We start from the raw sequence: 16,930 nt of genomic DNA, 5'->3' as shown, positions 1-16,930 counted from the left end.
ATGCTGCATTTAAATTTACAGTGCAATTTAAAAACTCATTGTTAAAAGTTGCACAGAAGTGCAACAAAAGTGATATCTGTCATCCTTCAGTTTGGAGGTACCAATGTTCCTTCTTAATCAGGTTAGCAGTGGTATCTTTTGAGTTTAAAATACAAAGAAGGAAAGCTTTTCTTAACCAGCTTAAGCTGAGCCACTAGTCTGATTTAATTAATATGGATTTTAATTGTTGTCAGTAAATTTCACCAAAAGCGGTAATGGAGACTGAAATTGACTGAGATTGAGTCATTGAATCGAAATCAGCACTAATCAGGGAACTAATCGAAGGAAATTAATCTATTCCACTTATGTGTCCATTAAAATAGATTCCCTTCTGACAAGACGAAACTTCAGCTTGTTCTAGACATTTTGGGTATCTCATCATGAGAGAAATGTAGTTGACGAACATATTTACATTAACCAACAAGTTCAACCAATCTGATAGTAGACAATGCGCATTAGACAATCAACTTAAGGTTCTAAGAATACTAGTTTTAACACGCAACCAACTGTCTAAAGTGGAGCGACAAAATAAATATTATGCAAGGCAAAAATATACCACGGTTAAAGCTGGATGTAGAAGTATCTAAGAGAAAATTATATAAGAGAATTTTGCCGCAGGCTAAGTAAATACTTGGCCAGACGAAAGTGGCTATTGTTGGCTTTAGCAGGTCCATGGATCCGGCCAGTTGGTTCTGGTGTTGAGTGGACGCGCGAACTTAGCGTACTAACTTTTCAAATGCGGCCTTACCCAGTCGCCAATCTGTGCTGGCTGTGGTGAGTCCAATGAGACTGTGCGGCACTTCGTTGAGGTGTGCCCAGTTTATTCTAAAACTAGAGTTTTCTCGTCTTCGGAAGGTCAAATGTTTCCCTACCGAAGATTGTGTCATCTGGTAATCTTTACCAGAACTTTCTAGGTTTATTCAGTGCACTGGGCGATTGAGTCGCCATGCTCCCCTAGTGTCCTATTACTATTTTATTAGTTTATTGTATTGGCATCTGGCAAACTTTAGCCGGATTTTTTGGTTTTAAAGCCCCGGTATCTTTCAAGAGATGATGGGTGGAAGGGGAACAATGGGCATTTTGGATTGTCTGCGTTCCTTCCCCTATCTAAGTGGAACCGCCCTTTTAATCTAATGTAAGAGAATTTAGTAAAGAATTATGAATTTAAACAATTTAGGACAATCTAAATTTCAAAGCAAGTTTTCAAAGCCATCGCATGATATTTGTAAATAACTAAACAATTTTATTATAATATTAGTTTTTGTTTTTTAATCACGTTTACATATTACTTAATAAATGACATAATCCTTTTGTAAAAGATTCTAATACCAGATCTGCCCAGTAAGGGGTAGAGGTCGCTCAAAAAGTAGGACAGCGACTGTGACCCCCATTCCAGGGACCAATAGCATCCACAAGCTGGCTGATCGGAAATGATAAATATCCCGAATAATGAGATAATAATCAATAAATAATGAATCATAACGACTGGTGCTGATAAAATAATAATAAAAAACTAAAGATGAAACCAACAATAATATTAATTTATAGAAATTAGTTTAAAAAAGAGAGAATAACATTATGGACACAAACTTAACAGTTTGGACTGGGAAACAAGCAAGGAAACATACTGCTCTTCAGTTTCATGACTCTCCAGGAGTCCTCGATCCTTCCTGTACCACTTTATGTGATAAAAATAACAAGATTAATTGTTAATTAATTGTTGGTGGGTTAAAAACTGTCCCACCTTTTGCTGCATGGTAGGATATATTTTAACCCACCTCGAAAAAGTTGAAGTTATTCATACATACAGCTTAATATGTTATTTTAAAGTTTTTCATTCAGTTGGCAGTGCTATGCACCAATGGTAAATGCGTAAATAAGTGAAATAATTTTTATATTTATTATAAACTTGACCGATAGTAAAAAAATGATGGCACCGCATATTGTTCTATTATTTGGATGCAGCTGTTGTTAATTCATATATTGTTTATAAAAAATTGGGTCAAAACATGGAACTTACAAACATTTCAAGGAACAGTGCGCTGAAGGACAGCGCTGTACTGTCTGCAACGTTTCGCTTTGTTTTGGTAAAAAGTTGTGTTTGAATGAACATCATATAAAGCATTAGTTGCATAGTGGTATTATACAATACCAGTGGCCCACACTAAAAAAGGACTATTGAAATGGTATTAATTTTTTCTTTTCTGCTTTTCTTATTTTGAGAGTGATGATTATTTGAGAGGGATGATTACATATGTAAGATAATGGAAATGAATGTTTAGTTCCATTTTTTTTTTTTATAATAAAAGAGATTCTGTGCAACTAGGGCTTTTATTTTCTTTAAAATCGTGTACCTCAAAGAGTTAAAGGAATAATTTTAGATAAAGTTCAATTTTTTTGAATACCCATTTTTAAGTGGAAGCTCGAGGGGGAAGAATAAGAGGCGCGTCTCTCGTTTCCATTACTGCACCTGGTAATTCTAAGTTTCGTCCTCTATTCTCTTCCTTCTTATACCTAAGGAAGAGGATTATTCCAGCTTTAGAGTAAATCCAAATAGATACTAACAATCAAAGTCAGGCCTATATGTTACAGTATTCTAGGTCTTTGGACCATCGAACACCTTTGCTTAACTGCAGAAGCAGCTGATGGTTAATCATGGATTTCCCCTCATCAGAGTGAATGTCCTCTAGAGTACTGATAAAATAGATCACATTCCCTTATCATTTTTTTAATTTTTTTCTTATTTAAAAAAAACAGTACCTAGACATATACTTTGTCAAAACAACAACAATAAAACAAAGAAAAGACGCGCTTATCTTCTTTGATAAATCTAAGATTTTGCCCCCTATAATAAGGGCAAATTAAAAATTAAAAAATTTGGGGAATTTTATTTATAATTAAATATGCATCAAATTTCCCGCGTGATCATTATCTTAAGAGCAAAACAAAAAAAAAATCGTTTAGAATTCGATAAAGACATATTTTTTTTACTTAGAGCAAGAAAAGGGATAGAGAATCAGGCCCTCAAAGAGATTTCACAATATTATATGATCACGAATTCTGTATTATTCAGGATCTTTTAGAAATGCACATCATTTTTAGGATGTAAGTGAAAAAAAGAAAGAAGTGCTTTATTGTCAATAGAGCAAGCACTGGTAACTTATCAATATGTATCGATTTTACTGTCTCACATCGTCCATACATCGAGATCTCTTCATTGTGAAGATGAAGGCAAGAAATACCAATTTCGGCTTATTTACCAAAGCATAAGCAACCAAAACATAAGCATTCTTAGCTGAAACTACTGAAATTACAGAAGAAAACATTTTATTAAATGAGCTTAAATTTAAATCAACCAACCGTACAAGGTAACACTGATAGCCATCACGGCAATATTGATTCGGTCTATTAATTCAAATAGTTCAATTGATTAGCCTTACGAGCTCTAGTCAAAAAGTTCTTGGAGATAGTTTTATTTAAAAAAAAAAAATGGTGCGGTTAAGTTTTCCTACTTTTTCACAACATTCCAGGAAGGACATTGAATCCTTCGGGTAATTTGATTTTCATTGAAGTATTGTGGTCACACATTAACCTTAGAAGATCTGAATCAGAAGTATGATATTGGGCTCCATTAATTATTTAAAAGGACTTAATTAAATTCAAAAGAAATCTCCACCAAATTTCATTATTAGAATTATAAGGAAATTATGATAGAAGTCTAACAGAATATTTTTTTTAAACTACGGAAACTTAAGCCACAAGAATGGAAACAGAACTACAAAGGGAATTTATTTATAATAGAAATTATTTAGGTTAGCCTATTAGAGCAGGGCAGGCCACATGCGACCCCCTGAGGACATTTATCCGGCCTCGCCGCATCTCTTTCATTGGGAGGAGCACTATATGTGGCGGTGCCGCAAAGCGCTGCGTCGCTCATGTACAGTACTACTTCCGGTGACGCGGGACGCTTTAATAACAGCAGAAGTAGGAAGAAAGGCAAAGCACTATAACTAAACCGGACATTGACCCTCTCATTAGCCAAAAAGCAGGCCCATAGTTCCCACAGAAATACTGGGCAGTTCGTTGATTTAAATTTACTTGTTCTTTATTTGAAATATGTACTTTAAAATAGTTTGTTTTATATTTCGGCCCTCCAACGGTCTGAGGGACAGTGAACTGGCCCCCTGGGTAAAAAGTTTGGGGACCCCTGCTTTAGAGCAACTAACTGATCTCTAAAGATTGTTCCAGTACTGGCAAATAAATATTAGTTACGAGTTTTTTAAAAATCTTTCAAAACTAATGCTGAAAAAGTTTTCCAAATTCGACTTAAAATTAAAAAAAGAAAAACAATTTCATATTTTAAAACCAGATTTTATAACAGGTTTAAAAAAAAATAAAAAATATAGCAAATAAAATCAAATTAATGTTGTAGATTACATTGAAAACCCAATGGCTTATTTCAAACTGTCAATAAACGTTACGTTATTCAGTGGGTGGCCTCGAAATATATCTTTTACGAAATATGGAAGCATCTGCCAAAATTAGGAGAAAACAATTAAAAAAAGGTGACTAAATATGAATTAATAAACTCCCAAAACAACATAATATGGACATGTACATAGTAACATACTTCCAAAAGTAACAGTCGAGAAGTAAAACTCAACTACCAATTAAATAGTATAAATACATTTCAAGTATGTTTGGTAAATATTGAAACAGTATAATTAATATTATCTACAATATGTCAGTCCCTATGGAAGGTTTTTTTCTTTTTTTTTAATTTAGAAACAGACTAATTACCAGGAGCAATAAGTGTTATTTCGGAAAGATATTATTGGCAAGGACAAATACATTCACTATTTTTATATAAAACAATCCGCATTGGTTTGCCACAAAGTTATGTTTATCTTATCGCGTAGAATACATAATTTACTTACAATAGCGCTGGCGACGAGTAAAAGAAATTATGGTACCTCAAAAGGTGAAGTTTAAAAGGTTAAGTTTTCCTAAAACAAGTAAGATGTATCAGGTCTGGAAGTATTTCCGGAATTCTCAACTTAATAATGGATGATTGGCAGATCAATGCAATACGATTGGCTCAGTAATTCATCGGAAAACAAAAATAATTTCTTAAAACAATAAAATTAGAAGTGAAGAACTGAATACAACCTTTTAAACAGCAAAAATTATATTCCATATTCTATTTGAAGTTAAATTGCGGTTAAATCCAGGTATTGTATGCCTGGATTATTTCGGACAAAATTTTTTTTACAAAAGATCTCGATTAAAATATTCAATCTAATCTCACACTATCGATTTCAAATTGAAAAGTTTAAAGAAACTAGATTGAAGTTAAAATTGTAAAAGAGCTTAATTAAAGACAGAAATCCATTTAATGATTTTATTAAAAATTTAAACCCGGCCTGCATTTCCAAATTAGTCTGGACCAGGTTTTCCGTTTCACAATTTTGTATTGTTATGTAGATCAAGTGTAATTCAGTAAACAAGATTAAGTAAACTATTAGATAATAGATAACTCGATTGGTGAGAAATAAAGTAAATATTTAAGTGGATTTAAAGGGGAAATAATAGATAAGATAGAATGAAGAATATCTATGGCCAGAAATCAATTCTATGAAACTCACTTAATTTTGAGCGAAAAAGAGGGAGGTTGTGACGCAGGCCAGAAAGACCCCAGAAATTGTATAAAATCAGCTGGTTGATCAACATTATCAATAGAACTGAAGTTGTATATTTCAAAATTACCAGTGGACAATTACTGCCGTTAAAATTTTAAGTGTTTTGTCTCTCGTATTTTTGGCCAATTTTTCAAAGGTAAGAAAAAAAATTAAGTAAAATAAAAAAAATAATAATTATATTTTGACAAAGTTTGCACTAATCTCTAAAATTCAATTTAAAGGAGATATTTCTTTACTAAAATAGTCTAAAGCAGAGGTTCTCAAACTTATTTCGTCAACAGCCCACTTTGAGAATCAATTATTTTCTAGCGCCCACTAAAATTTTTAACTTTACTACATCTCAAAAATCACAATCGCAATAATTACTTTAATGTAATTATAGCATGCCATATGAGTTTTATCCTGTTTCTGAGTTCGAACTTACATTTTAAATGAGACTGTTCTAATTAGAGCAATAAAACGCAACTTTATAAATAATATTTAGAGAAAACTTTTATTCAAATTGAAGCAAACATTTCAATTTAAATTTTAGAACTAATATAATGTGAAGGGATGAATCTAATGATTTTTAACAAGTTTGTTAATATCAGGCTCGAATTTACGCAAAAAAACACCCTTAAATCACCACGTTCGGGTAACATGCAAAACGATTTCTCTTTCTAGTTAGCAGTGTTGCCACAGCACTTAATCTACGTTCATACAAACGCTATTAAAAAATTGTTGAACTATCGACCACAATCCAGTGTAAAATTGTGGGATTGGTTTTTGAAATCAAAATTAACGAAAATATGAAATAAAAAAACAATATAGTGTAATAGGTAGTTTTTGATTTTACTTTAAAATATTAGAAAAACACAAATTAGCCATCGCCCCCCTTAAACGGCTTCAATACTCCCCAATTTTCCGCCAACGCGCCAAAGGGAAAGAATGATTTAAACTTTCTGATTTTTTTAGTGATAAAAGTTCCAAATAAAGATAAACTATAGAGTAAACACCAAAATGTTGTAGAATATTTTCAAGGTAATATAAAGTTTTCAAAATTTTTAGAGAATCCTGCAATTTTAAAATGTTCACATATTAATATAAACAAAATATGTGTCGAATTCACTAGGAAATTGTAAATAAAGAATACAAATGTTTTAACTTCTGGTAATTTCATAAATCAATTTCTAAAAAAATCCACTTTCACATGACAGTCAATTCCAATTCATTTGCTAGAACTTAAAAGTCATCTAAATCTAAATGTAAATATACGAGGTGTGTTCAAAAAGTAACGGGAATTTTCGTTTTTTGAAAAAAATATTTATTTATTCATCTACAATAATATTGTCGCCTTCAAAGTAGTCCCCTTCGCATACAATACACTTGTGCCAGCGCTTTTTCCAATCCTCGAAACACTTCTGAAACTCGATCTTTGTGATAGCTTTCAGCTCTTTCAGCGATTCGCTTTTAATGTCATCTATGCTTGCAAAACGACGGCCTTTTAATGTTCTCTTTATGTTTGGAAATAGAAAAAAGTCACATGGAGCCATGTCTGGCGAATATGTAGGCTGGGGCATCGTTAAAGTTTTGTTTTTGGCCAAAAATTCACGAACAAGCAATGAAGTGTGAGCAGGTGCATTATCGTGGTGCAAAATCCATGAATTGTTTTGCCACAAATCCGGGCGTTTTTTTCGGATTGCTTCACGCAAACGGCGTTGAACTTGTAGGTAGTACTCCTTATTGATTGTTTGACCTTGTGGCAAGAATTCATGATGCACTATGCCATTAAAATCGAAGAACACAGTGAGCATAACCTTCACATTCGACCGCACTTGTCGAGCCTTTTTCGGTCTTGGCGATCCAGAATGCCTCCACTGGGACGATTGAGCCTTAGTTTCGACATCATATCCGTAAACCCATGTTTCGTCACCTGTTATAACACGTTTCAGTAGATCCGCTTCGTTGTCGACTTCATTGAGTGACTCTTGAGCAACTTCCATTCTCCGCTGTTTTTGTTCGAAATTCAACAATTTTGGAACAAATTTTGCTGCCACACGTTTCATACCCAAAACATCCGAAAAAAATTTCATGGCATGAGCCAATTGATATGGCAACATCATCAGCGACTTCTCTGATTGTGATTCGGCGATCGTTCATAACCATTTCTTTCACTTTTTTCACGTTTTCATCGGTTGTTGATGTGCTTGGACGTCCAGGTCGTTCGTCATCTTCAACGTTTTCGCGGCCATCTTGGAAACGCTTATACCACTCGTAAATCCTTGTTTTACTCATAGCAGACTCACCATATGCCTTTATTAACATTTCACACACTTTATTACACTTTATTTCATTTTTTACGCAAAATTTAATACAAATTCTTTGATCCATTTTTTTTAACAAACAAAAATCGCCAAGCTCGAAAAACACGTCTAACCTTAACGGCTGCCACTTAAGAAGTAAACAATGAATATTACTGAAAATTTTATCGTACTTCAGGGGCATGTGTACCAACATAATAAAAAAAAAATTTTTACAATCAGACTCTCCAAACCCGCGAAATTTAAAAATTCCCGTTACTTTTTGAACACACCTCGTACTTATAAAAAAATTCTTCAAGTCTGACCTTGCTGTATGTAATTAACTAATAAGAATAACAGTTCCATAAGAATATAATATTACTTTGAAATAAACATAATTATGAAGGCTATTCGATAATAATTTATTATTAAAACCAAAAAAACTCAAACGTAGAAAAAAATTGAATAACAGTAGTAAAATTTAATCCATATAAGTGGATTGATTCGATTCTTTTTATTTCCAAAATCCATGCAAAAAAAAAAAATACAAATCTAGGGAGATGGTACGAAGGAAGATGGATAGAGGGGGATAGAGAGAATGACTGGATAGTAAATATGGCGGGAGTATATTATGGGCCGCCCTTATCTAGTAATTATAGTTTCTATAAATCGCTGATTTGATTTTTAGTTCACCAGTACAGTTGTATAAGAGATTTGTTCCGATTTCAGTGTGTTCTTATAATACGTCACATCTTTGAAATTGGTTAGTGATAAACTTTAGTTAATATGATAAAGAGTTAAGAAATTTTTCAATACAATAAATTTTGTTAAGGAACATACAATATTCTCTTTGTAGAAACGATCCTGAACCTAGTAATTCAATAACTAGTTTAAATTACAAATAAATAAGTACAAAACTTAAAGTAACAAGTGTTGGATCCGTGATTCCGGTAATATGTGCAATATTTTGGTTTTCTGACCGGACCAGAATTAACTAGAGTTTAGTTAGCATAGTCTAATAGACACTTTGATCTTCCTATTTTACACAGATTTAGGCAATGTCGTAGGAAATTAAGGAAATCAACAAAATAAGACATAGAATGAGATGAATCAATTAAAAGTATCAAGCAAAATAGTAATAAAATTAATAAAAAAATGATTAAAATAAAAAAAGTCATAAAAAAATAAATTAAATTATACTTTTTAGCTCAAATTATTCAAAGATTTTGTTTAATATCATCGTCTTTTTAAAAAGCGTCTTTTTTAAAAAGATTAAACGAACTTGAAAGATTCACATGAAACTTGCGTGTCTAATATTTTATTAAATAAGTTTTAAAAGATAAATATTGGTGAACTCTATCCAAAATAAACCAACACTTAGGGTGAAGGGACCAGTAATTGACTGCTTAAGAAAAAATTCGAGTTTAAGATAGAATAACTTCCGTTATTTTGGCTCCAGGTGTAGGTTATAAAATTGTACCGCTCCATTAGGATGTATTTTATTTTATTAATATTTTAAAAGCAGTAAATTCGATCTTTATGTCAACCGAAAATGATTTTTTTTGAAAATATGTCAATGACCCAGTAATTGACATACCGAATTTTCGGTGGAACCAGTGTTTGACATGGGGTGGGACCAGTAATTGACATACAAATATATTCATGAAACGACATAAGGTATGCATTCAAAATCACTTTTAGATCTAAATAAATCACTTAAATCACCCAAATCACTTTTTCAATTGGATTTATAACAAAAATTAGTCTTATTCATAATTAATTACAATCAGTTTTTAAAAAGGCAAACCTATATAATCTAATATTTTTTCAACTTTACCCTTTTTTATGCAGTTTTTGACGATCAACCCTTACACAACTGTCCTACCAAGACAAATAATTTGAAGAACAGCCCTTACTTTCAATAGTACCAAGGAGATATAACTAACATGCTTGTTAGATCGTACACAATGTCTGTCGGCTCGCTATTATCTCTTTCTCTTAACTCTTCCGCTCTCTTATCCTTTCAAGTTACCGCTAAATATTTTGTTACTTAAACCTTTTTTTGGGAACTTTTTTGGTTCTCACTTTACCAAACTACCCTCTCTACTTCCGATTAGACTATGTGGCCACATCCTTGTTTCATTCAATCCGCCTATAACGCTGCTACCGATGGCATCTACGCGTCTTTGGGTTCGAGTTGGTGGTGCTTTCTAGTGAACCAAATTTCTCCTACACTTCCTTTCTTTTGGAGCGCTTCGCTAATATTTTCCACAATCTGTGCTGCCAGTGTCATTTGCTTCGAAACCAAACTATCTGAATGTAATTCATTCTTACTTCTGCATCTATTCAGTATTTTATTGTTTATTATTACTGAGTTACCTCTTGGGCACATGTATATATACATTGTGTGCACGTTCATCGCGTCCCGCCACAGGTTGTAAGCATTCGCACTTATAACAGTAATAAATAAATGAAACGTCAATGAAAAAAAAACTAGATTAAAAAATATATATCTGTTATTGACTCTTTAACTTGGAAAGGATAGGTATTAATATACACATACCTACAAATAAACCACTGATATTCACATAACTAGGTAACCAATTGACAAAAATATGTGTTATTAAAATAGGCACACCATAAAAGAAAAAATGAATGAAAAAACAAAATATTCTTTCGGAATCCATAGGAAATGAACATCATAATATATCTTATGTAATTGATAATTAGCCAGTTGAAATTACAAGCCATTTGAAAACCTCACACATCAACGGTTTTATTAAATTGGTAACGTTCTCCATAAAGTAGTATAGGGCGATCCAACCTTCACGACTTTGGGGATTAAAAATGGTTTTCATACCGATTTCATTTTTTTTAAATACAGTTTAGCCTATTTAGCCTATGGGATGCTATATATTCGTCTTCGGTCAACATGTCTGTCAATTGGTAAATACAATAGATCTTACAATCTTTTTTATGTTATTAAGGTGTAACATCACTAAGTCACCAACTCTCCACGTATGTTTGATTTCGCACCTGGTACTTCTCTTGAGGGAGCTTCATTTTTCCCCTGGCCGTTTTATTTGATGGAATTCTATGGTTCAGCCATTTCCTCCCTTTCTTCTTTTTCATGTGGCTAGGACCCAAAACTGAGGGAGAAAGAGAGATTTTCCAACTCCGATAAGTGGGCGTCGTTTTTATCAATCACGTAGGCCTCGGAAGCTGTTCGGCGATCACGATTATTCCAGTTTGTTGATCGTACATTGTTGTTCTGTACAGAATAAATCATTCTGCATGCCCTCTTGAAATAAGGCGTACATTTGCTAATTCATTAATTTAAACATATTTTGTTGGAAGTTTTACTATTTATTTTATGTTGCCGATTTTTATCAATGATTTTATTTTACAATGTATTGAATTTTTAATTATAATAAAATTTATCAACCTATCTTATCATTTTCCCAGGAAGTCAATCACTGGTCTCAAACAAAAAAGCTGTAGGACTAGTAATTGACATACATGTCAATCACTGGGCAAATTGCCGTTTTAAGGACCAGTGATTGACAGCCCTATTTTAATCCTCAATGCTTCTTATAATTAAAAAAAAAACTACATAAATGAAATCTACAAGTAATACTAATTATAACAGAACATTGATAACCTCACGAATATATGAACAAATAAGCGAAAAATAAGAAAAAAGGAAAATTATTTTCTTATCAATCCTCCTTAGCAACGGCTTGTTTTTCCCTTGATTTTGAACTTTTAACACAAATAACCTTCCACTGATACCAAGGAACCTTCCAATAATTAATATTTTTCTGGAACTGCTGCCCAAAGGCTTCTCAATAACGAAATTGAAAGAATCACCACTAAAAACGGCTCATATCCCTTATAATACCAGTTTATTTCTGGTATGTCAATTACTGGTGCCCAGTCAATTACTGGTCCCTTCACCCTACCTATATTTGAATCTGCTAGAAATATTTAAAAACACTTAGAAATAATTATAAAAAGAGATTGAAGGTGGAATTGCATTCAATAAGACACTGTGGGTAATCGATTAGAGAACACTAAAAGACAATCTAGTCTTTCGAATGAAGGAGAATTAAAATCAAAGAGAAAATAAAAAAAAATTAAATGATTTTTTCGTTTTTTGTTTAAAAACTAAAGGGCGATAGATAAACTCCCACAATGAAGATGTGCATTAGTGCATCCCCCTCCACTATAGTTATGGTTTGATATGTTACTATCCCCCCAAATACAGGTCTTCATGGGCTGAAGGATAGTGGAAAAACCTTGCATTTATTAAAAGAGGAAATCAATTCAAAATTCGCATAATAGTTTCGGAAAGTTAACTTTAAGTTTCAAAAATCTAAAAACCAATATATGAGCTGTTATTTTTGAAAGTGGTAAAAGTCCAATTTTTAAAAAACTGAGTTAATGGTAATTTCAGTAAGATATAGACACATTCTTTCCTTATTTATAATCATACATTCAATGGAGTACGATTTTTTTGAAAGTGGTATAAGTCCATTTCTAATAGTTATAATTAAAACAACTTTCTTATCGCAATTATTTTTGATTATTGCTACTTCAGTGTACGCTGCTCGTTAGCAGATATTATGCTAACTGTAAAAGAAAAATAAGTTTAAAATATCTTTTTTCTGCAACCATGTAGGGAAGTTCTCATTACTCAATTAAAATCAGCTGTGTAATGCCCAACTTCCCACACTAGTGGGGGGAAATTCCCATTAGTGTCACTTTCCGCACAAGTGGGTGGAAAAACTTTATTGTGCTTCCTTGATATAAGAAGTTTTGTTATTAACATAAATATTTTCTGTAAAACTTTAATAAGCTTATTTAACGTAACTAAATAATTAAAAAATAAATATTAAAAAAATAAAATAAAAATTGAAAGGAATATAGAAATAAAAATAATATTTTAATAAATAATTATTAATTATAACAGTTAAAAAGGTTATAGTGTTACCTTATAGAAATTTAAAATGGATTCTAGTGATGCCTGTTTAGAAAAACACTCCTCCATCAATAAAAGAAACAGCAGAAAATGTAATAAGTAATGTAAATACGTAAGTAATGTAAATAATTGTATAATATAACAATAAATGTTTATAATAAATAAATTACTTTTTGTAGACTGTAAAAATGAAATTTTTAATTTTATTAGTTAATAAATGGTTGCAAAAAAAAATATAATATTTAACTCGAGTGTTAAGTATTTTCCTCACACTCGGCAATTTGCACTTGAACTCGCCTCGCTTCGCTCGCTCGTGCGTGCAAACCCTGCCTCGCGTGAGGAAAAGTATTACTTTCCACACTTGTTAAATAAATAACTATTTTTGCTTTAAAGATCTTAACGAAGTAATGTTCATTTTTATATTTTTAATATAACTGAAATTAAAGAAAAATAAACTTGGTTATTCGTGTATTTAAATGTCTTCATTTGAATTATTACTTTTTTACATAAAAACCCATTTCAGTAAAGCTATAATGTCTATAAAAATATGGACTTAAATTTACTCCTGATTTTATTTCTTGTAATTTGTTATTTTTGAAAGTGGAATAAGTCCATTTGGAGCTAAAATAATCGATTATTTTTTTAAGTATTGTAATAATTATTTAATAATAAAATTTAAAAGGTGTATAGTGTTAATAACATCACTTGAATAGATTAAGGTTTACGAATATTTTTAAATTAATTCAAATGCAAAACCTTAAATATCTCGATACATGGAAAAATGGACTTATTCCATTTTCAAAAATAACAGCTCATTTATTGGTTTTTAATTTTTTTTTTTTTGAATTTTCGTTTTATCGCAACAACTTATACTATACTGGTAGAGAAGGATAATGTTTCCATCCATGATGTACAGGTGTAGTTTTTCTAAACATAGAATAATAACACAAGGAAGTAGGCCCAAATCCGTAGGATTTCATCGTTTTTTAATTCAAATTTTAGCAAGAAGATTATGGCTTAGTAATTAGCGCGCAGGATACAAAAAAGATCAAGTTTCGGTGATTGTGGTCGAGGAAAAAGCAACCCTCTACAAAAAAAAAATCAATCAGAGGGCTTGACTTTTAGCAACCTCTTACCGCAGAGTAAATCCACTAATTTTGTAAATGGTTTAGATAGGATTTCTAAAAAAGATGCCACCTATTCTACTTGAGCTAAATCCCCGTAGAAGACAACTTGTCATTAAACGTATTTTTTTGCTTGTGTGTAAATCTTAAGCTTAATAAGCATTCGAAATACTAGAAATATATTTTACATAATAGCTTAAACTACACTGAAGACGAAGGAAATCTAAAAACTGACCCAAAACAAAGAAATGGAGTACGTTATATTGTTCAGTCTTAGATATTATCCAATTTCTATGAATATCCTAGCTTATTTCTCAATATTTGGTCATTTTTATGTTGCAGGATTCAGAAGCTTGTCGTCTAATATCCACAACTACATATAGCACCCCATCTGTGGTTGCTACTGAAACTGCATCCTCTAGTTCTGTGAACAGTGCCAGCAGTACTAAACCATTAATGCAATACCATCAACACAGTAACAGTAGAAAATCTAAAGTACCAAACAGTACAAGTTACAAAGTAGATCAAATTATCAATAGCCTGCCAGAAGAAATGAGTCAAAAAGAGAGAAATATGTTATTGGTTGGTGGAGATCTTGAGCCGGTGAAATCTAAGAAATCGCTCAATGATTTTGGACTGGAAACAACTGTAACCTCAAATCGACAAGCTTATATCAGACAAGTAAGTCTTAATTTATTTTTTATCATTTTAAAAGATAATATGTATTAAAAAATTATTAATTAGAGAAACAAAAAGTCCATTATTTCAGTTTTTATTATATTTTCATTGTGCTATAACTTTGAATGCGATATAATTTTGGAAAAGTAGTAAGAAAAAGCCGCGTGAATTTTCTCATAAGCTTTTCACAGTTTTCTAAGACTAATTGACCTTAATGTTTGACAATATTCAAGCAAGATTCTTGAGGCTGAGAATATTAGGCTACGTACTTAACTCTTTTGTAAACCAATAATATTATAATACCGCAAAATCAATCATTGCACAAATATTACAAATCTTATGAAATAAATATAATTATAGAATATAAATAACATACACTCAATTTCAAGTTATATATTTACATAAAAATCCAATCACAGGCCAAATTTCGACATTCTTAAAACTTTTCTAAGTAATATTGTTTGTAAAACCTTGACACCTGTCGTAAATATGGTTTACTGGGTCACCGCTCTAGGACATCGAACATTTGGCCACAATTAGCTATAACACTCTAGGATCTCAATCTTGGGAACATTTGATTTAAAACAGTGTTGCAGAATTAACAAGATCGCAATACTAAGAGAAAATGGAACAAAATATAAAATAAAATACAATCAATCTAATAAAAGAAAATCTAGTCACAAATCAATTAAAAATCATGATAAAGAGAAAGTTCTTCTAAATGAAAAACTTTCTCAGAGCAGAAAAAAAGGAACTTTTCTCGAAAAAGAAAATGTATTAAAAGAAAAGAAAAAACTATTAATGGTTTTAATGAAACTCGAAGTCTCATTCACTTAATTTCAGTGGTAAGGGTTCAAAATCTGCGGGAAAAGGTTCGGAAGTTTGTAGCAGATATTGAAGGCCAGAAACTAACGAAATCGCGACGTTCTTATCGTACCCAATAGATATAAAACTCAGCCTTCACGGACTGTTGCGCTAATAGTTTAGTTGCCTTTAGTTTTACTACTAAAGTTCTATAGTAATGTGAACAACTGAAAAAAGATTTCACCGAAATTGGATAATTAAGCGCTGAAAAAACAAAATATAAACTTTGATCTAAAGATTGTCTTTCGGATGAATCAAGATTCTCATTTACATTAACCTGTAGGTGTTATATTAAGTGTAGACTAAACTCAAGACAGGTAAGTGTGGCTGGTTTAGTATAATTTCCACAAAATATAATACTTTAATAGATCTGTATCACTAATTTTAACAATCCTAATCTGTTCAGATTATAACATCTGTAAAAAGGGAACTATTTAATAATACGGGAGAAAATACAATTTTCAAAAACTGTGTGAAAAACTTTAGAAAATAACAGATTTTTGTTGGTGATTTATTAAATTAATTGTAATACAAGAGTAGCAATTTATTAAACTGTGATTTATAAAAGTGCAGGGGACGCGACAAATTATTACGATCAAGGTGGTAGCGAAAATTGATTTGAAAACTAATTCTCTAATGCGGGGATACCGCATGCGACCCTTTATAGCTTTTGCTTTTTGACTTGATAAATAATATATACGTTTCAATGTGTTAAATTAGAAAAAAAAGGCAGTTATAACGCAATACATTTTTAAAAGACACAAAAGTTTGGGACAAACTTATGTTATCAGTCACATTTTGCATAATTGAGAAAATAAACGCCTTCAAAAACACGAAAATTTGCCCAGCAAATACAAAATGAAAAATTATAACCAAACTTGAATCGCATTTAAAATATCTAGATATCAAATTGATTGAAAAAAGGTCACTTTTTGTTTACTTCTCATCTGACCTATTTGAAAAAAAAAAATTGTCCACTAAATTTGAGGTTCTCATTGTTCTGGGTTAGATTTCGATTATGATTAAATTACCACCATAGTTTGAGCATTTTTCCGTTCAATTGGATCCTCTTTCAAAAATCTACGCCTGCAAACATGTTTACACTAATGTAGTTAAGAAGTATGTCCGATAATCTAAGCTCGAAACCACTTTTTAGTAATATTGTGTAACAGATAAGAGTGTGGCAATATCACGCCACATGCAACCATAATAACAGTTAACCAAGTCTGGTTTATTTGTGCGATCCTTTAGATGTCCTTAGTCCAC

At 31.7% G+C, this 16,930-nt stretch overlaps 2 protein-coding genes across 2 annotated transcripts in view; one reads left to right on the top strand and one right to left on the bottom strand.

Moving 5' to 3' along the window:
* Positions 1-16,930, bottom strand: part of Roc2 (Regulator of cullins 2) — a 103,338-nt gene that overhangs the window by 64,177 nt on the left and 22,231 nt on the right. The gene's annotated exons all lie outside the window — the stretch shown is intronic.
* LOC141456983 (facilitated trehalose transporter Tret1-like) overlaps positions 1-16,930 on the top strand; it is a 44,731-nt gene that overhangs the window by 10,410 nt on the left and 17,391 nt on the right. The window contains exon 2 of the mRNA XM_074133434.1: positions 14,465-14,803. Coding sequence (XP_073989535.1) covers positions 14,465-14,803 — 339 coding nt within the window. The remainder of the gene's footprint in view (positions 1-14,464; positions 14,804-16,930) is intronic.

Source organism: Rhodnius prolixus, unplaced genomic scaffold (genome assembly GCF_049639745.1).
Source record: "Rhodnius prolixus isolate KJV_2025 unplaced genomic scaffold, Rpr scaffold_10, whole genome shotgun sequence".
Taxonomy (NCBI): domain Eukaryota; kingdom Metazoa; phylum Arthropoda; class Insecta; order Hemiptera; family Reduviidae; genus Rhodnius; species Rhodnius prolixus.
This window is presented reverse-complemented; position numbering and strand designations above follow the sequence as displayed.